A 15,727-nucleotide genomic window follows, 5' to 3' on the forward strand; every position below is an offset into this window, starting at 1 on the left:
AAACTGCTATAGTGAGACCCTGTCTCAAAAACAATGTTATTCGGCAACGTGTATACTCAGAAAAATTAGATATTATATCTCATCTGATTCAAATGTATGATATGTCAAGGTCATTGTATTGTCATGTGTAACTAATTAAAACAAATAAAAAATAACTTTTTAAAAAAGGATTGAGGATACAGCTCAATGGCAAAGTACTTCTGGGTTCAATCCACAGTAACCCCCACCCCAATTTTTTTCATATTAATGATCCCAGTAATGGGTCAAAGGGAATGTTTTGAGGAAATAAAAAACTCAGTGGACTAAGTAAATTTTAAAATGCAATATATTAGAATCTAGAGACGCAACTATACTCACATTTAAAGGAAAATTAGAGCATTTAGTACTTAGATTAAGAACTAACACAGGTCTCAATTCAATAGTCTAAGTTTCCACTTTGATGGAATAAAGAATCATTTACAAAATAACTCAAAGCATACAGAAGAAAGAAAATGAAAAAGATAAGAATAAAAATAATGAAATAATTTCCCTTCATTTTTCATGGGATCCCCTTTTTAATTCTTTACTTTTCTCTAGCTTCTGCATAGGAGAGGAAACGTCACACTTTTGATTTTGAGTCTGGAGTAAAGGAAAGGGGTCAAGTGGGAAGGAGGAGGAACTGGAAAGGGGAGGAAACTGTGGAGTGAAATTGGCCAAATTATGCTATGTGTATGTATGAATATATCACAATGAATTCCACTTGTATGTACTATGATAATGCATCAATTTTAAAAAGCAATAAATAAATAAATGCAAGGAAGTCAGAGGAAGGGATTATGGGAGGGAAGAGATAAGGGAAAGATGTAGTATGAGGGACTGAAATGGAGCAAATTTTGTTATATGCATCCATGAATATGTCAAAATGAATTTCACTATTATGTAAATATAAAGCAAAGTAAATAAAAAAAATTAAAAGAAATAAATGGAATTAAAAAACAGAGGAACATCCAGGCACATGCCTGTATTCCCAGCAGCTCAGGAGGCTGAGGCAGGAGGATCATGAGTTCAAAGCCAGCCTCAGCAACAGCAAGGGACTAAGCAACTCATGAGACCCTGTCTCTAAATAAAATACAAAATAGGGCTGGGGATGTGGCTCAGTGGTCTAGTTCCCCTTGGTTTAATCCCCAGCACCCCGCAAAATATAGAGAAAACAAAGGAACCCCAAAGTTGTTTATTTGAAAGATCAATAAAATTAATAAAAATTTAGGGAGAAAATATAAGTAAAAAGACACAACTCCCAATATCAGGAATTAAACAGGGTATATCATTGCAGATACTGTAAAATAAGAAGAGGGAAATAAATAGGAAGAACATATTTATTTATATAAATTTAAAAACTTGTATTATGTTGAACAATTCTGCAAAAATTAGATGCTACCAAATCTCACCCCAAACAGAATGAAAAATCTCAAATGTACTGAAACTACTAAAGTGATGCCAACTGGAGATCTCTCTCAAAAAATGTTTAAATAAAATTAACACCAATTGTGCAAAATCTCTTTAAGAAAATAGAAGAGGAAGGAATATTTTACAACTTATTTTATGAGGTTAGTATTACCATCTATGAAAAGTAGTAAAGACACTACAAAGAAAGGAAAATTGCAGAACAACACTTTTTGTGTACACAATAAAATTATCTTCTCCAAAATATTAGCAAATGCAATACAGAATATAAAAAAGGATAATATACCATGATCAAGCAGCTTATCTGAGGATTGCAATATTTCACAATCATTGTAAACACCATAATAAAATTAAATGAATTGATGATGATCTCACTTGAAGAAGAAAGAGCACTTGACATTATACAACTCCTATTTGTGGGAAAAACACTCAGAAAATGAAAACTAGATTTGAATTTACCCTGATAAAGGGCATCTACAAAATATTATCAAACACTATAGTGAAAGATGGAAAGCATTTTGCCTAAGACCAAGGATATACAATTGGCAAGGATATACACTCTCACCACTTACACTCAAGATTTTAGTGGAATACTTAGCATTGCAAGAAAGAAATAAGAATAAGAATAAATTATAAGCAAATAGATTGGAATGAAATACATGATGCTATCACCATTCTGACATATAATTGTCTCTATATAAAATTCCAAGGAACTCCAAAAAATCTTAGAACCAATAAATGAGTTTGGCAAGGTGGCAGGACATAAATTCAATATATAAAAACTAATCATTTTCCATATCATACCAAAATATGTAAACCAAAAATTTTAAAGTACCATTTCAATAGCATCCATATGTGCGTGTGTGTATGAACATGCACAGGCATAATGAACTCCACTATTATGTATAATTATAATGCACCAATAAAAATGCATAGGATCTAATGCTGAAAACTAGCTGATGAAAGAAATAAAAGAACACTTAAATAAAGAGAGAGACATAGTTTTCTGTGAACTTAAATATTCAAAGTAGTAAAAAGGTTATTTCTCATCAAATTGCTATATAGATTAAAAACAATACCAAACAGAATCTTATAATATAGACAAGATGATTCAAAAATTTATGGAAGGGCACAAGAAACCAGAATAGCCACGATAGTCATAAAAAGGTAGAATAAAGTTGGAAGAATCACATTACAAAATTTTAAGATTTACTTTAAGGGTATATTACTCAATACAATATAATATCGGCTAAGGGGTAGATATATAGATCACACAAACTGAATAGAGAGTCCAGTAATAGATCCATACAATTATAACCTATAGAGTCTTTACAAAGGACTAAGACAATTCAATTGAAAAACATTGGTCATTCCGATAAATTGTACTGGGACTACTAGATAATCACATATCTTTAAAAATCTCTACTTCATACAAATAGATGATATAATTGAAGTATAAATGAAACATTATAGTTTTTAAAAATTATAGGAGAAAATCTTTATGAACTAAATTTATGCAAAGAGGTCTTAAACATGACATCAAAAATAATTTATAAGATTAAAAATGATAACTTGGACTTCCTCCAAATTAAAATTTAAGTTGTAAGTATTTGATTTTAATATATCCAACATATGACATATTTAGAATATGTAAAGAGCTTTCACTTCAGCAAAGGGAAATATTAATGGTAAAATACTAAATGGAATGTTATTCTACATCATAAGTCATCAAATAAATTTAAATTAAAATCATGATAAGATATTACAATACACATTTGAGAAAGACTGAAATAAAAAGAAACACTGACATTACTAAGTACTACCAAGGGTGAGGAACAACTCAAAATCTCATACTATAAGTGCTGGGAATACAAAATGATACAGCCTGTATGGAAAATAACTGGATAATTTCTTATAAAAACACAAAGGATATGACTCAAGAGTGCCATTCCTGGGAGAAACATAAACTTATGTTTAAACACAAACCTAGAACCCACACATAAATGCTTATATCAGCTTCATTCATATTTGCCAAAATCTAGAACCAAGCCAAAATATCCTTCCATGGGTAAATGGATTAACTGTGGTACTCCTATACAGTACAATGATACTGTGTAATAAGGAGTGAACTGCTGATGCTCACAACAACTTGGATGAATCTTAAAGGCATTTTCCTGAATGAAAGAAGCCAATCTCAACAAATATTTATTCTTCCATTTATATGACATTCATGAACAGACAAAAACAGAGCAATAAACAACAGTTGAGTGACTGATAAAATTAGATGTTGGGAGAGAGTAATTCTATAAAGGCATAACACATAAGAGGGGTGTTTGTTTACCTTTGAGAAAATTATAGAACTGTTTTGTGTCCTGAAGGTGGTTATGGCTATAGGAATCTACACGTGAATTTTTTACTATATATCAACATTTTTCTGAAGAAGAGCTTTACTGGTTATAATTTAAAATACTAAAATAAGAAATTAAAAGATGGAATGACCATATTAATGTCAAAAATTGATTTAGAAGGAAAATTTTCATGGATAAATTGGAATGTTACATAATGATTGAAGAGGCATTTCAACAAGAAAATATAACAATTCTAAATGTGCGTGCCCTGAAAAGCAGAGTTTCAAAATACTTGAAACAAAAACAGAACTGAGAATACAGAGTCAATTCTACAATTATTGGAAGGCTGTAACACTCCTTCCTGAGTAAATGATAGAAAATGCAGATGGAAATCTTCAGAAATATAGATAGACCCAAATAGCACTACAGGCCAAATTCATCTAATTTGCCATTAAAGAACAATCCACAAAATATCAGTGAAATGCATGTTATGTTGAACTAAGGATAACCACAAAAATAGACTAAAACACAATATTTAACAGATTAAAAGAACTGAAATCATACAAAGTATATTCTGTACTCAGAACAAAATTAAAGAATATGATAACTGTGAATTCCCCAAATATTTGAAAATAGAACAACTCATTTTTACTAGCTTATGTTTCAAAAGAAATTCTAAGGGAGGATTAGAAAACATTTAGAAATGGATGAAAATAAAATTATATATCAGAATTTATGAGATTTAGTTAATCAGTAGAGTGAAATTCATGTCATTAAATGCATATCTTAGAAAGGAAAAAAATGAGCTGGATGCAGTGGTGCATGCCTGTAATCCCAGCAGCTCAGGAGGCTGAGACAGGAGGATCATGAGTTCAAAGTCAGCCTCAGCAAGGGAGAGGCACTAAGCAACTCAGTGAAACCCTGTCTCTAAATAAAATACAAAATAGGGCTGGGGATGTGCCTCAGTGGTTGAGTGCCCCTGAGTTCAATACCCAGTACCTCTCCCAAAGAAAACAATCAATAATCTAAGCTTCTACCTTAACAAATAATAAAAGAGTAAATTAAATCCTAAGCAAAAAGAAATGAGAATTATATAGATAAGAGAAGAAATCAATAAATTGAAATGAGGAAAACAATAAAATCAATGGCCACAAAAGTTGTAAAAAAAAAACTTCAAGGAAATGAAACATCCCTGATATTAGATGATATTAAATATCTTGTTCAGAAACAATGACTTTGAACAGAGTTGAAGTATAAAAAACTGGAGATGAAAAGCAAGAGATATATATGAATTTGTAGAAAGGGTAAAAATGACAGAATACATATTATAATACATACATAAAATTGAATGAATGTTTTATTATCCAGTAGTAGTATGAACTTGTTTCAATGTTAAGAACAGTTTTAATTTTGAAAGGGGAAAATTCTGGCTTAATATAAAATGCTTGGCCAAAAGCTAATGGTAAAAAATATTTGTGTTTATTAATTTCATTATATTCTATTTTAGAGAATGTGACATGGCATTTTTAAAAGAGGAAAACAAAAATATTATGAAATTATTTCATTTAAAATAAATAAATTATGCACACAACTTTAAAGAGAAAGTACTCAAAGGAGAGAAGAGGATAAGTGGTTCTTTTTGAAGTGAAAGAACAAAGAACAAATTATACAATGGTGAGAAAATTCCCAATGCACAAGAAAAATATGAAATCCTATCAATATCAGAAAAACTATTCATGACTTTATTAGGACAGTGTGTGAATGAAAATGTTAAAATTGAGGAGGTATGAACGCAAAAAAGTGAGATTTACTGCAAAACCAAGCATGTAACATCCTTAGTAATGGAGTATAAATAAATGGATGAATAGTTGTTCATTTTTATGTGGCGTTTTCCTTGTGAAAGATAATTATGTGGTGACTTTAAAATGTGTTGAAAACACATTAGGGAAAATGCAGGTCATTGTTATAAAAATATTGCATCCAACTTATAAAAATCAGATTAAAAAGTACAATAATCAATCATAACTTGGAATTAGTGATTGAAAAAATTTTAAATAACATAATTTGTATATTTCGATTTATTGCAAGAGACATATAGGCCTGGAGTTGCTCTTTTGCTCTCTGATCCATCCGACTTTATGGCGTGCACTTGTTTTGCTTTATGGATATTATTTCCTCCTTCAGTAAAATCTATGCTTTGGCAAAATGAAAAAATAAAAGACAGAGAGATATACAAGCAAGCTTGTGGCAAGAGATATATAAACAGCCCTCATAATGAAAGTGATCATGATAAATCCTTCTTCCAATATCGCCTATATACAGTCCTTTCTATAAATATCAAATCCTATCATGTCATGTAAAATATGACTTAAATATGAATATGATTTTCCTTTATAAACTAAAAGTTATTTCTAGGGGGGGTTCAAAAAACAGATTCTTAACTGTGAAGCATTGTATTTGAAAGTCTGAGAGAAATTGAATGACTACACATAGTCTACTAATTATGTTTCAAAGCTTTTTGTTTATTATTTATACTTATGCAAGTGGCAAGTACACTGGAGGCTGAATAGAATCCAACAAGAGGTTAATCAATATTGCAAAGAACCATCTAGGGAATTTGCATTTATTTTCAGTCATCCAAATCACATTTAAAAAATTTACAATAAAAAATTACAATGTTCTATAGTTATAATGGTAACTCATATGTACTTTAGAAGTGTTAGAAATCTTGAAAGAGATTAAGAGAATTAAAAATCACTCCTATTTATGTAAGAGAAAACATTCTTGGTGTTTAGCTGTATATATTCCCAACTGTATGTACATGTGTCTCTATGAACATATACATAGTCTTTTAATATATACATATACACAGTCATTCAATATGATTTTAATTTGAATGAATTGAAATGTTGCAGCATGTGTAATTCATGGATAATTTAGGTTTTAAATCTGAAGTATAAGAATTCTGATTCTGGCCAAGATGGAGTAATAAGGACCAAATTTACATATCTACCTGAAGCAACTAAAAAACAGACAAAAGATATGAAACAGCGATTTTCAATTTATTGGATATCAAGCAAAGAACAGTGCTTTGGAAGAGCTTGCAAATTAGTGAAGCAAGATCTATGGTTGTCCAAGCTTACTATCTAGAGAGACATTGCAGATCACAGTGCACAGAGGGGGAAACTGATTATCTCCTTGAGTTAAGAACGTGATATGGGAGTCTAGGGTGCCAACCAAGGGGCTTAGAGCTTGCAGGACAAAATTCCAGTAAAGAGAGAGAGCCATAGACAGAAATTTCCAGTGATCATGCAAGTCTGGGAATTATTCCTGCTTCCATTAGTCAGAATGGAGAACCTCTTAATTCATGGTGTATTGGTTGGAGTATACAGAACCGTTTTGCCTTAGAAGTGAGGAAATATTAGCCATAGACTAAACACTGTTTTTATCCTACTTAACAAAGTTTAAAACCAAGACCCAATATTGTTATCCATTTCTAAGTAATGTAACTGTAAATCACAATGAAACTTGAGAATATTATTTAATTATAGCAACACAAAAATATCCAGCACTCAACAAGGTGAAATTCACAATGTCTGACATCCAATGCCCACTTACCAGGCATTCAAAGAAATGAGAAAGTAGGATCAATAATGAGAAGCAAAATAAATAACAAACAATTTAGTAATGAGAGAGACAATAGAGTTAGTACACATATCAAAAGGATATCAAAACAATATATTGTATTCCATATCTTAAATAAATAAGAGAAAAGGTTGAACATGTTAAATAAGGGCATGGAAACTATAAAAAGACTCTAAACAAATTTTGCAACATGGAAGCTATGATGTCTGAGTTGGATAAAAAATACACTGACTTGGATTAATAGCAGATTGGATTTGTAAAAAGAAACAATTAATGAACACAGAGATATAGCAGTAACATGTAACAGAATAAAACACACAGGTGAAAACATTAAAAAACAATGATTAGAACATTACTGAGCTGTAAGGCAAGTTCAAGTGGCCTAATTAACATACATTTGGAGACATTTACAGAGGAGAAAGAAGTATAGAAAAAGATATTTGAAGAAACAAAGAAAGAAAAATCTCCAAATCTGATGAAAACTATAAACTCCAAGATTCAAAATGCTAAAAGAATTCCTAGAACAAGAACAAGAAAAATGGGGGAAAATACCCAAATAACCCCAGATTCATCAAAATCGAATTAGTTGAAACCAGTGATTAACAGAAAACTCTAAAAATTGTTTAGAGAAAGAGACACTTTATCTACAGAGGAGCAAAGAGTAGATTTCTTGTCAAAAACAATGAATGCAGGAGAAGAGAGGAGAAATACTTGCAAAATACTGAAACAAAAATATAACTGTCAATTTAAAATTCTGTACATCATGGAAATACATTGATGAAATAACGGTTTTTTAGGAAAGGCAAAATCTTAATCACTGACATATTAAAGGGAATCTTCTAGATAGAAATTATACCAGATAGAAATTGGGATCTAAACAAAGGAATGAGGAACGTTATGCATTGCAACTTCATGAGTAAATTTAAAATTACTTCCTTAAAATATAATTTTTTTACAGATGATTGTTTGAAGTAAAAAAAATAACAATGTGGGTTAAGATGCAGATCAGTGGTAGAGTGTTTTCCTGGCATATACTGGGCATGTTTAATTCCAACACCACAAAAAGTATAATAATAACAATGTATAGTGGAGTATATATCATATAGGAATGAAATGTATGCCAACAATAGATGGTAGGCTAAGAGGGGAGAAATGGAAATATACTGCTGTTTTTCATGTGTTTGATTATTCTGACTTCCAGTGGGTGTGGCTAGCTATTTTCCTTTCTGTACTCATAGATCTAGTACAATGACTAGGTGAACCCTCACATATTAAGCATTTAAATAGCACACATCATTTAAAATATGAGCACAGTGTGGCTTGTTGGCACGCTAAGAACTCCATATACAAAACTACTCTTTCTTCTTTGTTGAATAAGAAACTCATACGAGAAACACTTCACCTTGTGTTTTTACAGAGAATTAAGTACACATCTTTAAAACATTGTAATTGAAGTCAGGTGTGGTGGCACATGCATGTAATTCCAGCGACTAGGGAAAGCTGACTCAGGAGGATCACAAGGTCAAAGCCAGCCTCATCAATTTAGTAAGGCCCTAAGCAACTTAACAAGACCCTGTCTCTAAATAATTTTTACAAAAAGGCTGGGGAGGTGGGTCAGAGGTTATACATAACTGAGTTCAATCCCTAGTTTTTTAAAAAAGATTTTAGTTGAGATAATCTGAACATCAGTTACTCCCCATGTATTCTATAATGTTGTGATGCAGCAAGAAGGCTCTCATCAGATATAGCCCTCAATCTTGCACTTCCAAGCCTGAAGAACTATAGGGAATAAATCTCTATATAAATTAGCCAGTCTCATGTATTCTGTTACAGCAGCATAAAGTGGTCTATTACCAAAAAAAAAAAAAAAAAAAAGAAAGAAAGAAAAAATCAAACAGATTTTAATAAAGGCAGGTAGGGGAATTTTTTTTAAAAGGACATGAGGATTGTGAGTTCAAAGCCAGCTTCAGCAACTTATTGAGGTCCTAAGCAACTCAGTAAGAACCTGTCTCTAAATAAAATACAAAATAGGGCTGGGGATGTGGCTCAATAGTTGAGTGCCCCTGAGTTCAATCCCTGGTAGAGAGAGAGGGGGGGGGGGAGGGAGAGATCCCTTCCAGAAATCCAAATAGAATAAAAAATATATATGTACATATACCTATGTATATACAGATCACAGATAAACTCAAACAGGGTCTGCTATGTTATAGGTGCTTTCAAACATAGCATCACATGTAATTTTCCAAGAATCTTTTAAGATATCCACAGGCAACCCCCAAATTTTGGTTGATCTTCAGCAAGGCATGTTTGCTTTCTCCATACAATAGCATTGTTCTGCAGTACCCTTTGCAATATCATCTATAATGTCAGTAGGCTGAGAATCTCTCATTCCTTTTGACTGAACATATTTGAACAATAATAAAGGTGCTGTTAGACACACGGAAAACCAAGATTTTCTTGCAGGATAGGTACACAGACAAGAAACAAGATAGTAAACTACTATTTTTTTAAAAGAGAGAGAGAGATTTTTTTTAATATTTATTTTTCAGTTATCAGCAGACACAACATCTTTGTTTGTATGTGGTGCTGAGGATCGAACCCGGGCCACACGCATGCCAGGCGAGCGTGCTACCGCTTGAGCCACATCCCCAGTCCAACTTCTGTTTTTTTTAATTTCCCTCCCTTACATTTTATTGGTGCATTATAGTTGTACATAACAGTGGGATTCATTGTTACATATTTGTGCATGCTCACGCACATACATACACACACAGTATATATATATGTATATATATATATATATATATATATATATATATATATATATATATATATATATATCACCAATTTGCCATTCTAGGGAAGGGGGAAATACTGGGGGATGATCTTACTTTTCACCAAGAAACTATTTCCACCTCTTGGAGGCCCCAGAGATTTTAGGAATTCAGATTCCATAGTTTTAATGAAGTGATTTCTGTGGTCTTTCCTTATATACCACTGTGAGGGAGGATTTGGCCACATAGGCAAGGTAACTCATCTGTATATGTGTTCACTAGCCAGTTTCACATTAGGTATCATATTAAAATCCTCCTGCAAATATCTAAATCACTCCAAATATTCACTCACTAACTTCAATGTTAGATTTGAAGAACTAGTAGATTATGGGCCAAATCACTCTACTCTTCAGCTCATTTAAAAACAAAGTTTGTTTGGGGGAAATGACCAGTTGTCCAAATTTCACTGTCCAAATGCAAATTTTATATTAAAACAAATACTGCTATAAGAGGGACTCCCAAGGATGAGACAGGAGGGCCAGGTTACTTCTAGAGGCAATAGGAATATTTCATGTCACAGAGTTTGTAGGTAATTCTGGGCTGTTTGACAGGGAGAACAGTCGTCATAAGAGGCCACAGTGACAAGATAGTAAGGGATAGTAAGGGATATGGATAGTAAGGGATGATGGGGATGACCAGGAGAAGGATGTTGTTAATGTTGAAAAGGTCTGGCTCTGGAGAAATGCCAACTCCTATATAGAGTCGGCTGTTATAGAAACCTGAGGATTGGAACAAGAAGACCCTATGTTAAAATCATCCACGGGCAACCCACAAATTTTGGTTGATCCTCACTGCCACGTTATGTTATTTAAGACTGATTTTAGCATGTTGGCCTCCTCCAGGGTTGTTTTGTCACCAGAGAGACATAATGCAGTGCTGAGAAGAGAAATAACTAATAAGTCAGAAGATTGGGCTCAGGCTAGCAGTGGGAACAGTGTGGGCTCTAATAATTCAGACCATGGATCTCCTCCCAGTCCTGTCATTTAGTAGCCAGGGATCATGGGAATATCACAACCCTGTGAAGCTTGGAATCTTGAAGTGGGCCTGAGAAGGTCTGTCCAATAGGACTGTTGGGATGTGTGTACTACTATATTTAAAGTCCCTAGAACAGTGCCTGGCCTATATTGGAACTGTAATGAGTGTTCATATTGTCATTGTTCTCCAGCACATATTAAAGAATATGCAATTCAAAAGTACATGGAATAACTAATCAACCAAATTTGAAATTTCATGATTTAAATTCCGTAAATATTCCCTCAGAGGACATACTGTAAAATCTGGGTTTGGAGGACCCATTCCCCTCTGGGAAGCTCTAAAAATCCTAGTTAAGGAACACCTCTATCCTTCCTATCTGTTTTTTCATCCAAACCACTATTTTCATTCATTTCAACTCCTCACCCCTTGCTTAGAGTTGTCCAAATTACACTAAAGGTAAACTGATTAAAATGATGTTCTCTAATGGAGTTGGCTGACATGGAGGCAACATGCCACAGACTTATTTATCAGGAAATCCTTATTTTTCAGAAACCCTTTCAGATGATGGGTCTAAAATACCTAGTATGTGTACTATATAAAATATCTAGGTAAGAGCTCAAGATACCCTTTATACCTGTTCCAGGTAGAGATTCTTACCTGCTATATCCACTCACCATCCAAAAGGAGCTACTCAGAGCATATTTCCACTCTCTAACCCCTAAGAGATGCTACCTGAGTGACTGGCCTCAGTCACTATGCTTTAATCACAATGAAGTTCTATAGGCAGAACTGCAATTTCTCAATGCCCCAAAATACCTTGGTTCAGGGCAAAACCAGATTGCTCTTCACTGGAATCCCATCTTTACATACCTCCTTTACTTGTTCTTAGGTCTTAGAGGATATTTCACCATCTTCATGATGTGACTGCTGAACTTAGATTACCATTCTACATATAAGAGTGGGTCTGGTTTACCCTAGTATCCCACTGCCAACCCAGGTCCTTGAAAATAGTGAATGCTCAATGAAAGCTTGGGGAAGAAATGAGCCAGTGAGCAGAGGCTTCATTTATTATAATTTAATTTTGATTTTAAGTTAACAAATCCAGGTGTATATCTTTTAATTTTACATAATGGAAGACTAAAAGTAATACAATAATAAAAGTCAATACGTTAAATTTTTTCCTTTACTGCTAAATCCATCTACATTTCCAAGAAAATTCCAATTCCAATGCTATGTATGTTGTTACAGATTACAGAAAAGATAGAAAGCCTCCCAATTTGTTGTACAAAAAAGAAAAACTTTATTAAAGTGGGTAACAGGATGAATGTGAGATGAATGTAATTTGTAAGCTTAGATTCTGTGTCCCATATACCTTCTGGTAAAATTAACATTTTGAAACACCAAAAGGAAAATAAATTCCCAAATCACCTAAATAGAATAGTAAAACAAGGACGTTTTATAATGTATTCTCCCGAACTCCAGTCTGAACTTCAACTACTTTGATTATTGACTATGCAGGAATTTACTTTGGGCATAAAGAACGGCTAGTGGCACTAAAACTTGCACTGGCTGGGGTAGTAGCATCATCTGTTGTGGCAACTCTGGCCTGAGCTTTCTCTTCCTCATCTCTCAAAGCCTCCTCATACCATACCGGGAAGGCTCTGGGATCACTCCCATTGACCTTAGCCAAAAATTCCAAGAGACTCATTTTACTAGTTTCATTGTGGGCCCTTGGGCCCCACAGAAACTCATAGTGAGCAGGATCACTGTTAGGCACCTGCCGATACACAAGGTACTCTTCCTGCACCCAATCGTGGGTGATAAGCTTCTTGGGATCCCCATAGATGAAGTTTTCCCTCCCAGCACACACCCCCATAACACTCAGTGCTTCCCAAACTACCTCCTCAGAGGCACAGTTGCCCTCCATGAATATAATGCTCAGTATAAGTACCAGGAGGCCAGCCTTGGGCATGCCCTGAACTTCACTCAGCATCCCATCATAGGTGAGGCCAAGGGTAGTCACAAGGACATAGGAGTGACTCGAGGGATCCACTTCCTTCAGGTCAATGCCAAAGACAAGCTGCATGCACTCAGAAGCCTCACTGAAGATCACAGGGAAGTGCTCCTGGTAATTTTGATGACACTATTCAGCATTTCTGCCTTTGTAGTCAGCTCTTTCATTCGATACTTCAGGAGCAGGAATTCTACCAAATCATTCACCTTTTCATCTATCTCACTTCTAGACAAGGACTTACTACCTGTCAGGGATTGGGAGGTACTTGGACCTTCTTCTCCTTGGCTGGAGACATCAGATTGGCTGCATGGAGTAGAGGTCATGGCAGTGTGGGAGGACGAGGCTGTTGAAGGACTCTGGGAAGGACTTAGTAACGCATCATAACCAAAATCTTCCTCTGGGGAACTCAACAGTAGAGGATAGCAAGGGGAGGAAGTGGAGGAAGAGGAGCCGGGGAAAGAGGAGGAGCAAGTGGAGGAGGAAGAGGAAGTATCCTCCTCATCCACAGCTGTGGAAACCTGGGCATCCATAAGGGCCTGTTTCTCCATTTGGGCCTGAAGGTCTTCCTCAAGCATGTAGTGCCAATGCTTTGGGGCTCAAGGCATGATGATTCTGGTCTAAGACAGCAAGCTGGAGGATGGACAGGAGCTTGGTGTTGGAGACTTACCAGCCTGGGGAGAGAAGGTATGTGTCAGGGCCTTAGCTGAGAACTGAACCCTTGGAACCCCTCACAAAGGCCCACTACAGGTCTTCTCTTTGGGCAATGCTCTAGGGCTATTCAAGTTCCTCTCCTGGTAGGCCTATTTCCTGAAAACCTGAGGCAGGAAGTGAGGCAACTTCTGTGGGTACAGCAAGCCCACAGAGCACAAGGCCCAGGGTTAATAGTAGGGCTTCTGGGGCCTGAGCTCTGTGGGACTCCCTCTGTCCTGGTTAGTGTGGGGTCCTTGATACACATTCCCAGAGTGCACCACACCATGACTCCAAATACTGCCTGGGCCTCCTCTGCTCCAGGACCTGAGGACACTGCCTCATACAAAACCTTCACGACCTGGTTCCAGAAGTTCTTGTAAGAGGCACTGAGGGGCCCCCACAGGTTGCAGACTCCAAGCACAACCTGATCCACCAGCCCTGATAGGAGGGCTGGGCTGCCTTCTGTGAGGTCCCCACTGTTCTGAGGTGGATGGTCCTCTCTGCTTACTCTGGGCCCTTACCTTTCCCCTGGCAGGACCTGGATACCACCCATGTGCTGGCCTGAAGGACACTCTGTGAAGAAGTGCCCACCTCCCTGTGAAGGAACACAAGGCAGTGAGGGGCCTCACATATGGCCACACCTTCTCAAAGGTGAAGCAAGAGCTGGCCAAACTCAATGGTTCCATGTGTCCTGGCCATGGAGGATCTGGCTCAGTCCTCACCTTAGGTATGAGATGCTCTCTAATGATCTAAGGCACCTTCCTTAAACCTTAACAAATCCTAAAACACACCCTGTCTACGTGAGACACCCAGAAAGGAAGTGAGGGAAAGGTAAAGCCAATGGAACTGGGTTGTCCCATGGCTGAGAAGAAAGGGCAGGTGAGGATCGGGGTCCTTGTGTTCCACTGAAGAAATTCCCTCTGTCCTTACCTGACTCCTGGCTATGCCTGAGATCCTCCTTCTGCTTTCCTGAGCCCAATCCCCTCTTACTGAGGCCTTCACTTCTCTGAAATCAATGACACACAGAAAATAAAGGAACCTTTACAACCCTGCCTGGGCTTCCTGTGCCGACAGCAGGTAACGGGAAGATTTCTGAGGGGCATCTACTGTATTCTGGGACCCTTGACCTTCCCCTAGGGTCCTCACTTTACTCTTGGGTAAACTGGGACACCTGCGTCTGATGACCAGATAGTGATCCCTGTGCTAAGATGAAGTTACCCTGTCACATCAGGTTCCTCTCTTCCCCAAGAGCCCTGGTACTTCCCAGAGAAGTGAACAGTTTCCCACTGCCCTTGTGTAGGTTCTCCAGGGCTGGTGGCTGGACCTGGGTCCAATGTATTATGGGCTGGGAGATTACCCAAGTCCTTGGACTCATGCCCACGCCTGCCCTTCCTCACTACCACCCCATCTGAAATGAACTGACGTCTTTAGACCAAGACCCCATCTCCCTGAATACCTCCCATATTTGCGCCCATGGCAGAAGATCTTGCCACTTAGGGCCTCCTCAGGCTGACTATAGTGGCCAGGCACACTATGTGGTATCCATTGGGTCAGAGATGGGGATACTTTCTATCCTCATGAAGAGTCCATACCTTGGGTCTGGCAGGTCCTGGATTCCTCCCTCTGCTGACATGTCATCACCTCTTGGACCAAGGTCTCTACACATATAAAACCTCTCAGCCAAACCAGGAGGCAGAAATGAGCCAGAGTTACTTCCAGTGACCCTGCATAGGGCCCCACAGGGTAGATTACAAGGGAAGCCAGGCTCTCTGAGGTCC

The 15,727-nt window shown here is 36.5% G+C and overlaps 1 protein-coding gene across 1 annotated transcript; it reads right to left on the reverse strand.

The window, feature by feature from the left end:
- Positions 1-12,767: 12,767 nt before the first annotated feature.
- Magea4 (MAGE family member A4) lies at positions 12,768-13,864 on the reverse strand. The gene is given in 2 exon segments (XM_046453791.1): positions 12,768-13,381; positions 13,384-13,864. Coding segments are annotated over 2 exon segments (1,095 nt in total).
- Positions 13,865-15,727: the final 1,863 nt, after the last annotated feature.

Source organism: Marmota monax, unplaced genomic scaffold, assembly GCF_021218885.2.
Source record: "Marmota monax isolate L192 unplaced genomic scaffold, Marmota_monax_Labrador192_F-V1.1 WCK01_AAM20220418_F8-fsc00142, whole genome shotgun sequence".
NCBI lineage: Eukaryota > Metazoa > Chordata > Mammalia > Rodentia > Sciuridae > Marmota > Marmota monax.